The sequence below is a fragment of the Lotus japonicus genome, chromosome 3 (genome assembly GCF_012489685.1).
Source record: "Lotus japonicus ecotype B-129 chromosome 3, LjGifu_v1.2".
Lineage (NCBI taxonomy): Eukaryota > Viridiplantae > Streptophyta > Magnoliopsida > Fabales > Fabaceae > Lotus > Lotus japonicus.
The window spans coordinates 58,254,146-58,268,290 of NC_080043.1; the positions used below are offsets into that span (position 1 = coordinate 58,254,146).

The 14,145-nt window shown below is 36.5% G+C and overlaps 1 protein-coding gene across 4 annotated transcripts; it reads right to left on the reverse strand.

The window, feature by feature from the left end:
- Positions 1–3,655: 3,655 nt before the first annotated feature.
- Positions 3,656–8,432, reverse strand: LOC130743475 (ADP,ATP carrier protein, mitochondrial-like). 4 transcript variants are annotated; one of them, XM_057595727.1, is made up of 4 exons: positions 8,179–8,432; positions 5,928–6,465; positions 5,082–5,453; positions 3,656–4,252 (listed from the first exon to the last, which is right to left on the reverse strand). In XM_057595727.1, exons 2-4 carry the CDS (start codon positions 6,423–6,425, stop codon positions 3,956–3,958), a joined length of 1,167 nt encoding a protein of 388 aa, XP_057451710.1. In that variant the 5' UTR covers positions 6,426–6,465; positions 8,179–8,432; the 3' UTR covers positions 3,656–3,955. The 4 variants fall into 4 exon arrangements, with proteins under 4 accessions (XP_057451710.1, XP_057451711.1, XP_057451712.1 ...); XM_057595728.1 differs by having other exon boundaries at positions 8,119–8,432; XM_057595729.1 differs by lacking the exon at positions 8,179–8,432 and adding an exon at positions 7,982–8,120.
- Positions 8,433–14,145: the final 5,713 nt, after the last annotated feature.

The following is a 14,145-nucleotide window of genomic DNA, read 5'->3' on the forward strand; positions in this document are numbered from 1 at the left end:
AGTTGTCAAAACAATGGCTACTTATTGAAATCCACTCATGCTAGTCAACTTGTCAACACAGCATTTGAAATTCACTATTGAACATAGGGGATAGGAGGGTAGGGATTTTATCAAGAGAAAAAGTTTGATGCACCGACGGTGTAAAGTTTTTTTACACCGTCAACCAATAAGATTTCAAGGATGTGAGAAAATCTCTCTTTTCATTTAATTTCTTTAATTGACATGTCACATCCTTGAAATCTGATTGGTTGACGGTGTAAAAAAACTTTACACCGTCGGTGCATCAAAATTAAACTCTTTTATCAATGAGTTTTAACTAGTCGTAGGAAATTAAAAATGTGTGTCATTCTCACTTGGATAAGTACTTGGTCGTTGATGGCATTTGAATTTGTGTAACAGTGTAACCTTGCAGGAGACATTGAGCAAACTTAAGTGCATCAGATATTAAAAGTACGTAGACATGTTAAATCTAAATAAATCTTCATGTTCATTTGCTCAAGGCCATCTTTACAAGTCTTTCTCCCAGAGTATTTTACAATCCGTTTTCAGTGGATGACTAGAGAGTCAAAGAAATATTACAAGTGAGATATAATTAGTGATGTGATAAGAAAAGAAGAGAGATAGACAGAAAAATGATGATTGAAAATAAGATAAAAGAGTAAAATGATGTGAATGTATAATTACTCGTTTGTGACGGGCACATCCAGGGTAGGTTGCTTTCAACTTCAAACTTTTGATCTTTTTTATCAGCAAGGATTTTCCATGTTGAACCTGTTTTTGCCTTCATATTGGAAAATAGCATAAATAAATGTTTTATTTTTATAACCTCACCATCTTCGTTTAACAGACAAGCAGGGGCAGAGTTAGGACTTTCACACCGGGTGACTATAGATCAAATAAAATATTTATATGTGCATGTTTGGCAATCCTTTAAAAAATTCTAGTGGGAAAAAACAAAGTGAAGTTACTTGTGTCGACTATAATGTTAGCTCCGCGTGATTTCTATTATGTATCCAAGTATTCACTATTATTTAAAAGATTTTTTTTCCCTAAGCTTCAAAGTAATATATTGCAATTTCTGCTATATATACACATAACACACACACATCGACCATAAGAAAATATTTTTCAGTAGTATTTTAGGTGTTGTTATTTTGCTTTCTGAAGCACCTAGAAAAAATACACATCGACCAAACCTTCTAAACTCTATATTTTCTTTCTAAATTGCAAAGTTTATCATACAATCATGACTTATTCAAGAGTAGTGAAGAGAAAAAAAGCCGAGACGTCCTCACATTTATAATAATGGTCGACCCTCCCCCACCACTTCTGTAAAATCTCTTCCAAGAGATTTTTTAGTGAAGGTGGTTGGAAATGTGGCCTCAAATTCTATTATCGATCTACACAACAACTAAGAACGTTGCAATGATTTCCGCAATGCTGCAGAAGATAGCTACATTTGGCGAACCGTTTCTTTGGACACATTTCCGCTCTTCCGATGGTCTCCTGATGGCAAGAAATCGTGGTTCTTGAGCCGCTGTAGAAAATGTGAAAACCCGGATAGCATCTACAAAGAAGGGGTTGCTTGCATATTTTAATTATCCAAATCTAAAGATTGATGGTCTTGAGATGTTGAAGGTGACAACTCAAAAGGGTCACAAGGAAGTAAAGTATATATATATGGTATGATTTTATTGTGCTATAATAAGTTGAAAAAACAAGGACTAGAGTACATGTATTTTTCGAGGAAGTTCAAGTGTGTTGTGAGCTCTAGAAATAAAGTGAAACAATTAGCCCTCTATGCAACTTTAAGAGCACAAAGGGTGGAGAGTGAACAAGGACAAATGGATATTACTAGATGATGATGATGATGGTAGTGACGACATTAGCTTGTGTGAATATTTCTGATGGGACGATGAATTGGATTTTTTCAGCCATGGTTTAATGCTCATTAGTTATATGGTTTCTTTAAAATGTAAGAGTTAGTTTTTACTTTTTATAGTTTGGATGATCAGTTTTATTCTTAGCCAAAAAGAGAATGAATCAAATAAAAAATCATTGTGTTATCTTATTTTGTTTAGCTTCTTATGATTTTTTTTGAAAACAAATGCATACTTTATTTGATAATATAAACTCATGGGATTAGCTTATTATGATTGATATCATATATAACCTTTATTATTTTTGTTATACATACATGAGAATGATGTATTTTGAAACATTCAATGGAATAATACAATATTCTTCTCTTTAAAAAAAAACACACATGAGAATGATCATTGTCCATACGTGCACAACATTTCGTATTTATATTCATCATGTATTTTATACATTTGTACATATATTATTGATAAGATATAATGTTGTTGATATATAAACAATTTGTCCAAGTGAAAATCCTATTCATGAAACTGATACATATTTTAGCTAGTATTTTAGTCAGTGCAATTTACCCCATGAATCCAACGGACCAGGGACTGCTGTTTGGCGGAGTTTGCAGTTGCTCAATTGACCTTACTTGCTTTGTTGTTCCCTCAGATATAGTAGTTCCTTTGCTATCCCGGATGTTTTAGCCTTGTAGCCTGTTTGTTTATTTTTCTCATTCACCAAAAAAATTAAACTAAGTAAATATTTTTTTATGTAGATACTAAATTATAATTAAAGACAATATTTTTTAATTTATAATACAAATATAAAACATTATTAGTTTTGATTAGAGATTTATTGATATGTTATGAATTTGATTTAGTAAATTTTTAAAAATAAACATTGAAACTTAAAATTTAAATAGTATTTAAATTTGAATTTAAATATTTTTTTTACTTAATAGAATCTCAAGCCTATTAGCTCAATTTTTTTTATGCAAAACAGCTTGTAAATAAAATCTTTTATAAGAACATGGTTGTTTTTGTAGCTGATCAAAATCAAACATAATGTCTTGGCCGGCCAAAAACTTATACTTGACATGAAATAAATAATTAAGCAGGAGAAGGAACAAATGACAATACTATGTTGATGAGAAAAACATAGAGTAAAACAAAGAAAAGAAACAGTGTACTTTAAAAAAAGTGATTATTATTTTTCGCATACACCAAAAAAAAAGTGATTATTATGGTTCAATCACAGAAAAGTAAAAGGTGAAAGTTTTGTAAATGATGAGTACTGTTTGTATTGTTTATGATTCATAGTAATATGCTGTCATTGTTTACTTTGAGTGGTTTTTAACCGTTGTCCAATAAAGTAAAAGTAAACACTCATAGGAAAAAAATTTGCCCCTCCCGTAGAAAGAAGTGTCCAGTGTTCATTCCATTCAAATCATATTCTGTACAGGGAGTGTAGTGAGTGTTAAGTACTCAAAATTTTCTCCACTCAGAAAGCATGATCTTCTTTCATGCCATTAAGGATTCAGTATCTAAAGTATCAACCATTCCTTGTTATATCATTACTAAAGTACACTAGATTTAGATCCTCTCAAGCATGCCCAAATCTAGGAACCAAAACAAATTTGAAGTAAATTGACATAGCTCCACAACTATATAAGGCAATCAAAGTCTAAATCACCCCAAGTTATTATGTAAAATCACCATAGCCTTATGTGGTCCAGTAATGCTTTGACACATCATGAGGTTGAATTTCTTAAAACGTAAAGTCAAAATTTTAAAGGGTCATCACCTAAGCTAAAGTGATTTTACTCCATATTTATTTAGAGTGATTTAGACAAACCTCAATCAAAATTACAATAACTAAACTTCAAAAAGGAGCAAAGGCTAAAAGGCAAGATACAGAATGTAAACTGCTATATGCAGATATGGAATAATTGACAGAAACAAATATCTAACTAGAGAATGTAGGACTAATTTTTATCTATTCAATTTTTCATCATTATCTTTGGCTGATAACGCACACTTGAATCTTGAAATTTCATAACCATATTCTTTGGGTATAAAGTCAATGATTAAGCGCCACCAGAACCCTGCTTGTTTCCCAGCATGAGAACCTGAAGTTTGTCATAACCAGATAGCACACCAGCACCTGCAACTGCTCTAAGGATGTTTGCACCAGCACCCTTGAAGAGAGATTTTGGACCTTCTTTCTTCACAATTTGTGAGAACGCGTCGAAAGAGCTCTTGTACTTGACAGCTTCACCTGATGTCATCATCATTCTTCTTCTAACAGTGTCTAAAGGGTAGGAGGAAACACTAGCACCAATAGTAACCATCCATCCCAGAGCAAAACTTGCAAGGAAACTATCCTGAGATTTTGTAAAACACAGAGAGAATGTAAGATTCTTAAAAAGGTGAAACATGTAATGTAACCAACCAAGTTGAGTAAAGATGATCTTAGTGCGTTTCTTTGGATACATTTATGAGAAATGTGATTTCTGAAGAGTATTGTTGTTAAATCCTATGGAATCCCACAATTGATCATGTCCACCGGCCACAGCATAAGCTAGAAATTGTAGTTTTGTTCAATTGATCATGTTGTAAAATTCAATTTTGGTGCAAGAATCAGTTGTGAAAGGAAATATTATAATACCCAAAAGGCAAAAATTTATTCTCACAGTAGAGAATCAATTCTAACACTTGCAAATGTGGAACAAAACATGTTAGAAGTGTTATAATGTAACCAAGTTGAGGAAAAGTTGACCCTTGTGTGATTGTTTGGATATATTTATAAAAAGGTGAATTATGTATGGTAATGTCGTGAAACCCAATTAAGGAAACCAGCAATTGATCTTGACCACCACATAACTAATGATTTGTTGCTTTATTTGATAATTGAGTTTGGAACTAGAATCAGTTGTGAAATGAAACATCAAGACACCCATAAATTGATTTTTAAGAAAAATAAACATGTAATGAATCCAAGTTGAGGAAAGGTAAACTTAGAAGTGTAATAGAGTAACTAAATTGAGGAAAGGTGAACTTAGAAGTGTTATAGTGTAACCAAGTTGAGGAAAGTTGAACTTCAAAGTGTTATAATGTAACCAAGTTGAGGAAATGTGAACTTAGAAGTGTTAGAATGTAACAAAGTTGAAGAAATCTGATGTTAAAAGTCTGTGTATAGCAATAATGCCTCACCTGCAACTTCCCAACTAAGACCACTGGCTTCAGAGAATCATACATTCCAAAGTATAAACCACGGTAGACGATGATTCCGGCCAAAGAAACATTGAATCCACGGTAGAGGCCAGCGATGCCATCAGATTGAAGAGTCTTCTTGTAGACATCGATCAAACCATTGAATTGCCTCTCTCCACCTTTATTTACAGCCTTGGCATCACTGGCAAGGCGGGTTCGAGCGAAATCCAATGAATAAACAAAGACAGATGAGAAAGCTCCTGCTGCAGCACCAGATGCCACATTACCTGCAAGCCATTTCCAGTAGCCATCCCTGTCTTTCTTGAAGTTAAACAGGCTCTTGAAGTAGTCTTTAAATGCAAAGTTCAGGGCCTGCAAAAAGAATTACACATACATAGTGTTAAGAAAATGGATTGTGGAATTCTGAAAGATGGAAAAATATTTCTGCTGATTAATCATATCAATTCATAGAAGACCGACTTCACTCCTTCATGCATGCTCCATCTGGCTTAGGGGATATAGCTCAGTTAGCAGAGCTCCTTTACTAGAGCATTTATGGTAGTAGAGTTTAGCAGAGCATTTAATTAAACTTGAGTCATCTTTTTCAAGAGTTGTATTATTTTAAAGTATACCCATAGTATCAAGATATGTTTAATGCATCTATAAATATCCATGTACTAGTCCATATGCTATTAGAGTAAGAAATCCAAATCAAGAGAGTTTCTTAGATTGTTTGAGTGTTCTTCTTTCTCTTTTTATCTCCCTTACTTAATTCCTTCACATAGGTAGGACTAAAAAAACACACAAATAGGAATCACAGTGCAAAGTAGAAGAGCAATGGAAAACCTGTGTTGGGAAGTAACGGATAACATTGACAGTGTTCCCTCTCCACAGTGAAAGAACTCCCTCATCTTTGATTGTTCTTCCAAAGCAATCTACAATTCCCTTGTAAGGTCCAGAGAGCCTCCCAGACTTGATCATCTCATCTTGATTTTGAATAAGAAGCTTCACGCGCTCGATAGGAGCAGCCGCAGACTTGGACACTGCAGCAGAAACTCCACCCATGAGAAAATCAGTTGCAAATCCTGCAAAGCTCTTCTCAGATGGGGATGAGACAAACACAGCAGCTGAACCTACAGAATGTAAAGATTCTGTTGTAGCAGCATTGGGAGGGAACTTCAACCCTGCATTTGAATAATTTTCAAATGAAAATTGTTGCTGAAACATTGCTGGCCTTTTCAAACCTCCATGAGTAATTGCAGCATGTGGGGAAAGGCTTGATCTCAGATGAAGCTGTGTAGCAAACTTTTGTGCTAGTGTTGGATTCTGGTGCCTATCTGCCATCACTATTTGGTGCTTAATATTATTCTTAGCCGACTATAAACTGCAGCAAAGAAAATAATGTTGAGCTATTCATGGACTTGAAGATATTTGACAAATATGAGAGTGATCGAACACCAAACATTGAATTCCAATTATAGGAGAATCTGGGTATAAGAGAAATTATATTGCTACTCAGATTAGGAAATATATCTGACATGCATTTAGGATACTATATTAAGAGAAATTATTCAGTGTTGATTACTCTGGAATGAAGCAAACACAAGATTGAAGCAAAGATGCAGCTTGGTCCATGTTAAACCAGCTAAACCAAAGAGCAAACCCAGTGGTGTTATAAATCTCCCGCAATACCAAGGTCTAGGGAAGGGGCCGGACCCATTTTGTGGATCTAGGGTTGCCGGTCTTATCTTACATATATTTAAAAGGCTGATTCCATGGCTCTAAAATCACATTGCAACAACTTTACTGTTGTACCGAGGCTCGCCCTCTAGCATAGCATCCAATACTTAATGGCTTAGGAATTCTAGCCATGATGCATAGCATAGTAACATAACTATGCAGTATGCACTGTCAGCAGTAATTACTTTACGATATCTTAACCGCCACGTTATTATAGAAATCCATCCATATAAATATAATTTTATGAAACTTAAATGTCAACATTAATGCAGATAAAGCCACACTTCAAAGGAAAACTCAGCCAAAAACGAATCAGCAACAGGGCCAAGTAGATATATATTGGATCTTGCTTAAACACAAACGTATCCACCTAGACAAACTAGATCATCAAAAGGAAAAAACAAGGCTAAGAAACAAGCATGTAATAATCAACACATGAACGTAGTTATAAAGAGAAACAGAAAAGTAGAAGCCAAACCAGAACCAGTTGTATCTTTGGTCTTAGCTTGAGAGAAGTGTTTGATGAAAATGTCTGATGATTACGAACTCAACAAGGCGTGGAACTATTTATTATTACGAGGCAAGCTTTTTTTTTTGATAAGCACGAAGCAAGCTTATGTTGTTTATATAGCAGGGTGGTGAATTAACATCTTAGAATCGAATCCTAAATGCTGCAAACTGCAAAGTCAGACTGAGTCTCCTTACAAAATGGAAAGGAAAGTTCCATGAAAATTTATGAAATTCCTTGTTCACACTACTTTCTTAATATAAATTAAGCTTAATCCAGTTTTTGGTTCCCAACCTTTGCCATAAATGTGGCTTTAGTCCCTCGCCGGAGTAAAGGTGGGGATTGGTCCCAAATTTTTGGCAAAATGATTGGCTTTGGTCCTTCCGGCCGGTTGGGTCAACGCCGGAGCTCCGGGAGCTGATGTGGCATTGGCATTTCAATTAATGAGTCCAGTTGGCTTCTTTTTTTCTTTTTCATTTAAAAAAATTAAGAAACCCATAACAACATTAATTCTTAATCCCTAATTAACAAAATCTAATCCCTAATTATCAATTCCCTAAATTGCTACTAAATCTAAACCATACAAAATCTCTAATTTAAATCCATATTTAATCACTTTATTAAACCCTTTCATCTTCTTCATCATTCTCACCTTGTTCATATGTGTTTTGTCACAACAAACCTAAGCACTGGCTCATGATAAGTTATTGGCAGGCAAACTGATTCAAAATTCATTTACAGCCTTGATTCAGAATTCTTCAAGTACATACAAGGAGAAAGTAGTTACACCTTGATGCAGATCTGAGGAACTCACCACCACTCCCAAAATCAACAACCCAGAAAACTCACCACCACCCCCAAAATGCAGATATGAGGAAGAAGCCACCAGTAGCCACCACATCACGATTTCCCCATTCATTCCCTTGCTTGCCCCTGTAACCTCGTCGCCACACCAACCCAACAAGACTGCAATGACAGAGAAGGGTCGTGCTAGGATCTTTGCTAAAAAAAACCAACCTTCCTCTCGCTCGAGATGCTACGACGACGAGAAGGAGAGTATGTGTGGAGGTGGAAGGAGGGCAGGGATTGCAGAATACCATTTGATATTAGAGATTAGGGACCAATTAAATTCATTAAGAGTTTTTGTAATATTAATATTTTTAATTAAATTAAATTGTTAATTACACATGTGGAATTTTAAATATAATTAGAAATTAAATTTAAAAAGCCAATTGAACGAATTAAATGACGTGGCCGCGCCACATGGGCATTCCGGAGCTCCCGCGTTGACCCAACCGGTCGGAAGGACCAAAGCCAATCATTTTACAAAATTTGAGGACCAATCCCCACCTTTACTCCGACGAGGGACTAAAACCATATTTATGACAAAGGTTGGGGACAAAAAACTGGATTAAGGCTATAAATTATATCATGGGACTTTGGAACAGAGTCTTGCTTGTGCTGAATTTTCCAACGTTGAATTCATTTACAAAAAGACTTTCGCAATTCAATATGTTTCTTTCTTACTATTCTTCTCTATGATATGGTTGCTTTTGACACGACTCTTACCTTGAAATTTATCAAAAAAAAAAAAAATTAAATAAATTTTTAGTCCCTTATTTTTAAAGAGAAATTGTCCCTATATGATAGCTCAAGTGGTAGGAGCTAAGGATTGGGTAGCGGGAAGTCCAGGTATTAGAAATTGGTAGGCCTATACTCAACCACAAAAGCTAGCTCAAGAGTTGAGGTTTGCACTACCCTTATAAAGCTTATCTTGGCTCTATCTCTAGCCAATGTGGGACTTCTAACACACCCTCTCACGTCCAGGATTGAACAGACTGGAACGTGGGATCAACAACGGGTGACCCAAATATGGGTGATCTCCACAACAAATGGATCTAGGATAGGCTCTGATACCATATTAGAAATTGGTAGGTCTATACTCAACCACAAAAGCTAGCTCAAGAGTTGAGGTTTGCACTACCCTTATAAAGCTTATCTTGCCTCTATCTCTAGCCAATGTGGGACTTCTAACACAGGGTTTAATCCCCGGCAGATGCAATTTTCCAATGTACAAAAATAAAACGAATTAAATTGAGCTCCCGTAAAAAAATCATTTGCAATAAATTCCTAATTTTTTTCAATCAATTTAACTCCAAAAATTACCTAAGTGTCCATTTGTCATCAATTTTGGTACAATCATCTTCCTAACTGTCACTCACTTATCCACGTGTTATTTTTAATACCCTGTGAATCTTATGTGCAAAATTTGATGGAGATAATTTATTGACAACAAAATGAAACTCTAAATTAATGTAATTATGTAACCAAACATAAGTTAATGTAATCTACCCAAATTGAACCCAAAGACTCATTGTTCTGTTGGAAATATTAGGAAGATAGCTGCGCCGTAGACGAACCACTACCTTGAAAGCAAAAATTCCGGCAGATCTCCGGTGCAATCTATTGCCGGGTTTGCTCCCCAAGGTTAACACAACCACATGCAAGGTACTGTGCACTCAGAACCTACACATGTTGGAGTCTCTACAACAATGCTCAGAATTCTCAAAGAGAGGAAGAACTATTCTATTTTCTACCGTCCTTTGTTCTCATCCATTTTCTTCTATATCAGACACAAGTTGTGCTTCCCTTTTAAATAGTCTAACTCCACTATTCTCAAATTAAAAGATAATAAAGTTTGTTATAAAATTGTGCATATTACAAAAGAAACCGAAAGAAACCTTTAAACCTTAATTAATGTGTTGAACTAGAATAGTGTAACGGAAAATGAATCAAAATAATTTTCTTGGTGTCATTATTCTAACAATCCCCCACTAATGACAACCTAGAAATATTTTTTTTTTCCTGAGCAAAGAAAGTTAATTTTGTGCTTAAGTGTTAATGTCCAGAGGATTGAATTAACACGTAGTGAAGTGAGGTGACAACTTTTGTCAAAAGAGTGAACGAATCTTGAACTAGTTTGACTTGGTTGGAACCCCCACTACACACACCATAACTTTAAAATGTAGAGACTCCGCGATAGAATATTAAAGCCATTTCCCGAGCCTTAGGATACATGTGAGCGTTTTAGAAAAATTGCCCAAGTCTTTCATAGATGACGGCTTTTACCATCTCACTCACATATTTATTCACAAATTTTAAATGCGTCTCATAAGCATTTAAGTGCGTCTCACAAAGCACTTTCACACATGTCTACTTTGAATAAATGCGTCTCATAAGCATTTAAGTGCGTCTCACAAAGCACTTTCACACATGTCAATTGTGAATAAACTTTATTTTATAATCTTATTTGAAAGTAAGTCAAGTGCGTCTCAAAAGCACTTTATCATAGATACATCAAGTGCGTCTCAATAGCACCACCACAAATGGTTATGTATCTCTTTCAAAAACAACATTACCTCGCGCCATAGGGATGAGAATGTAATGCATAAGAGTAATCATACGGCTTAGTTTGACCAACAAATGGGTATCCACCATATTTTCCTCTTTCTCAAGACTTAAGGCTCATCCCCCTCGACGTATCCAAGACAACTTTTGTAAGGCCCGAGTTTTTAAGTTCATGCTAAGTGAATAAACTTCTTATTCACGATTAGGGTTGATGTAATGTGAAGGGAAACCTGAACGAAAGTTTATTAAATGAAATATATTTATGAAGGAGAAAGTTCAGGAAAAGTTCAAGGATTTCATTATGATCGATAAAAGTTATAGCACGATCGTTACACGCTTAAACCTAGGTCAGAAACCCTAGTATATAGCTAATTTTCACTTTTAGGCACGATGGCAGTTAATTCCAAAAATCTTCAGAGAAATGTTAGAATTTCTCTTCTTCCATATATAACAATCGTTTCGAGGCGAAACTCTAGGATCTACGAACGTCCGATTCCAATCATCGGAAGTTTGCCGAAACCGAATCCCTGGTATTTCAAAACCCTAGAATCACCCGACTATGGGGACTTTATCTATTCAGAGCTTCAAATGGATATTCTACACGCGTACACCCATTTCTCTTGATGATTTCAATCTTTCTTCAGAAGGAAGTTTTCCATTCCGACATTCGAGGCAAAAAGCAACTTATCGGGTAAAATAGTTTTACACCGACTTTGCACCGACTTTGCATTAGTTGCCAAAAATACAAGGAGACATCTTCTTAGCTTAGGAATTCCTTTGCCAAAACCTATCTTAGAATTCATGGAGAATGTCGCCGGAAAAATCAGATTCGCGAAACTTTCATTTTCCCGCGAATTTCCAACCTTTATATATAGCAAAGAAAGGAAGAAAAACTCAAATTTTCCTCCATTTTCTCTCCTCAAATCCGCGAGCTCATCCAAGGAAGAAGGAAGAAGAGTTTTTGTTCAAACCTTGCTTGATCGTTGATTAATCAGTTGCTGCTTCAAGGTTTCGAGGTATAGTCGCTAATCCTTACCTCTGATCGCTTTTTCCATAGCTTTTCTGTAGAGTTTTCTGAGTGGATAGTTTATGGGTTTTTGCAAAACTATCCTGAATCTTTCATTTCTGATTCTAAACCTCTTCTATATGTGCCCAAGATCACTTCTGCCGGATTAGATTTTCCGTTATGTCGCCGGAATTCCGCCGGAATCAATTCTAGCCTAAAATACCCATTTATGTAGTTTTTGAGTAAAGTTCCAACCTTTAGGCTGTAAACTATCGCCTTAGCTTAGTGTTAGTAGGATTAGTTGTCATAAACATCGTTAGTAACGTCCCTGCAAAATTTTATTTTTGGGATTTCAGTTTTGAAAATCCTAAGTTAAAAATCATGACCAAAATACCCCTGCGACAGTTTTTGATCCGATAATTTTTCCGAGTTCAGAATACCCTTAGTTACGGCTTATGAAAGCATAGGAACCAAGTTTGATCGAAGAAAAATCGAGCCCCATAATTAGCCAAAGTGGCCGAGCCCTATTAAGGGGGAGGAAGAAATTTCCTTTTTCCGAAAACTTGTCTTTCGCGCTAGATTATCGTACCTTAGAGTATAGATTACTTCGAGTAACCTTAGTACGTATCGATAACTTAGTTTTCGATAGATTCTGATAGTATTTCTGTGATTTTGTTTTAAAGGAACTTTTGAGGAATTTCCCGAGGAGCAACACTTTGAGTGCGAGGAAGCACTAGTTGATCATTCTGGAGATCTTTCAGGTGAGGGCTTCTCACTGAATCTCTAGTTAATGCTTAGGGTCGATATTTCGACATTGTTTACTGTTTATGCACTGAGATTGTGTGTGATTGAAAATGTTTTCTGAGGCTTCGGCTGACAATGTAGATGATTCATCTACTGAATGTTTTTGAAGATTGACTTACATGCTATGTGCTATGTGGGTAATCTAGGATGTGTGGTGCATGCTGTATATGCTAAGTGCTAAGTGTTTATGATGCGATTTATTGATATATGACATGTTGTTGATTGTGATGATTTAAATATACTTTACACTGGAAATCTGAGATTCTGAACGGTGAGAATAGCGGGCAGGTCATGCCGATTTTATGTTGAGAGTTTTGAGAAAGTTTGATAGGACGAACGAGGTTCGGGCCTTGTATAGGGTTTATGGATCGAGACATTCTCTGGAGTCATTTGGGGATTCGAAGATCCCGAGAACTTATAGGAATTGCGATCAGACTAAAAAGGATATTATTTTGAAAAGAAAATTCATAAGACATTAAACAACCTCTAAATCTTTAAGTAAGGGTAATAATCTCGAAAGGAGGCTTTGGATGAAAATCATAGTTTTGGAAAACGAGAAGTGTCGTCGGATCCAAGTGTTGAGTCTGTTGTTGTTGTGCTGTTGGAGCAGCGTTGGTTGTTGTGCTGTTGGAGCAGCTATGTTGTGGGGCTATCCTGGGGATAAGTCCGGGGAACCGTTAGTTCCCGAGTATGTGATACTCTTGTGCTGTTGGAGCAGCGATGTGTGTTGTGAAGTGTGTCTTTTGTCGCAGAATCGACTTTGCCTTAGGGTAAGATTTTAGAGACTTTAATTTACCTAGAACACGTGGCGACGTGTCGAGTGAGGACGGAGACGTTGTTTGACTAATCATCCTGCATTCATGCAACATTAATGGGGTATTAACACAGGACGTACTCTGGACCTCGTCGGATTCCAAAATGGTCATAAGACCCGGATTTCCGTGATAGAGCGTCTGTAGACGTCTCTTGTAGCAGACCGAAATGGCAGACCTACGGGTTACGGCTGATCTGACTACCGTTGTTGTTGGTGTAAGAGGCACGCGGGCCGAAATGGCACCACCGTGGCTGGTGAAGGGCTGATCCGTTGATGTCCATCCGTTCCGGATTGCATATTGGTTGACCGGGTTAACCTGCATACATATCACGCAACATGCATACTGACTTAGTTGATGAGTGTGGTTGCTATTTGATAAACTTACTTGGAACATGCTAATTGTTATTATTGTCGTTATGATTTTGTGGAACATGCAACCCTAGGAATGATATCTCTAGTTATAAGCCTAAGTGGCTATCTATTAATTGTACCTATTGGGTTTATTATCTACATAGTTCTTTAGAGTTGACCCTCGCGTCTTCTGTGTGTGTTTTGGCGGACAACGCCTTTGTCAGATGAATATTGCGGACTGGTTCACCATGGTCCACCCTTCGGGGGGGATTATGTACGAGATGATAGATCAGGACGACCCCGGGTCGTGGGTGGTTGACCCCGCGAGCCACCGAGGCGTATCATGGAGGATCACGTGGACAGTGGAGGACTCTTGAGGTCAGGAGTGTTGAGGCGATGCTCTATCAGCTTCAACTTGCCACCGGGCGTTCAC

What these genes read in the sequence shown, in the direction of transcription:
- LOC130743475 (XM_057595727.1), bottom strand. Translation starts at nt 6,425, where the DNA reads ATGGCAGATAGGCACCAGAATCCAACACTAGCACAAAAGTTTGCTACA. An exon ending in TCCGTTACTTCCCAACACAG is followed by an intron (nt 5,454 to 5,927) that starts GTTTTCCATTGC and finishes TTCTTTTTGCAG; the next exon opens with GCCCTGAACTTTGCATTTAA. An exon ending in TCTTAGTTGGGAAGTTGCAG is followed by an intron (nt 4,253 to 5,081) that starts GTGAGGCATTAT and finishes ACAAAATCTCAG; the next exon opens with GATAGTTTCCTTGCAAGTTT.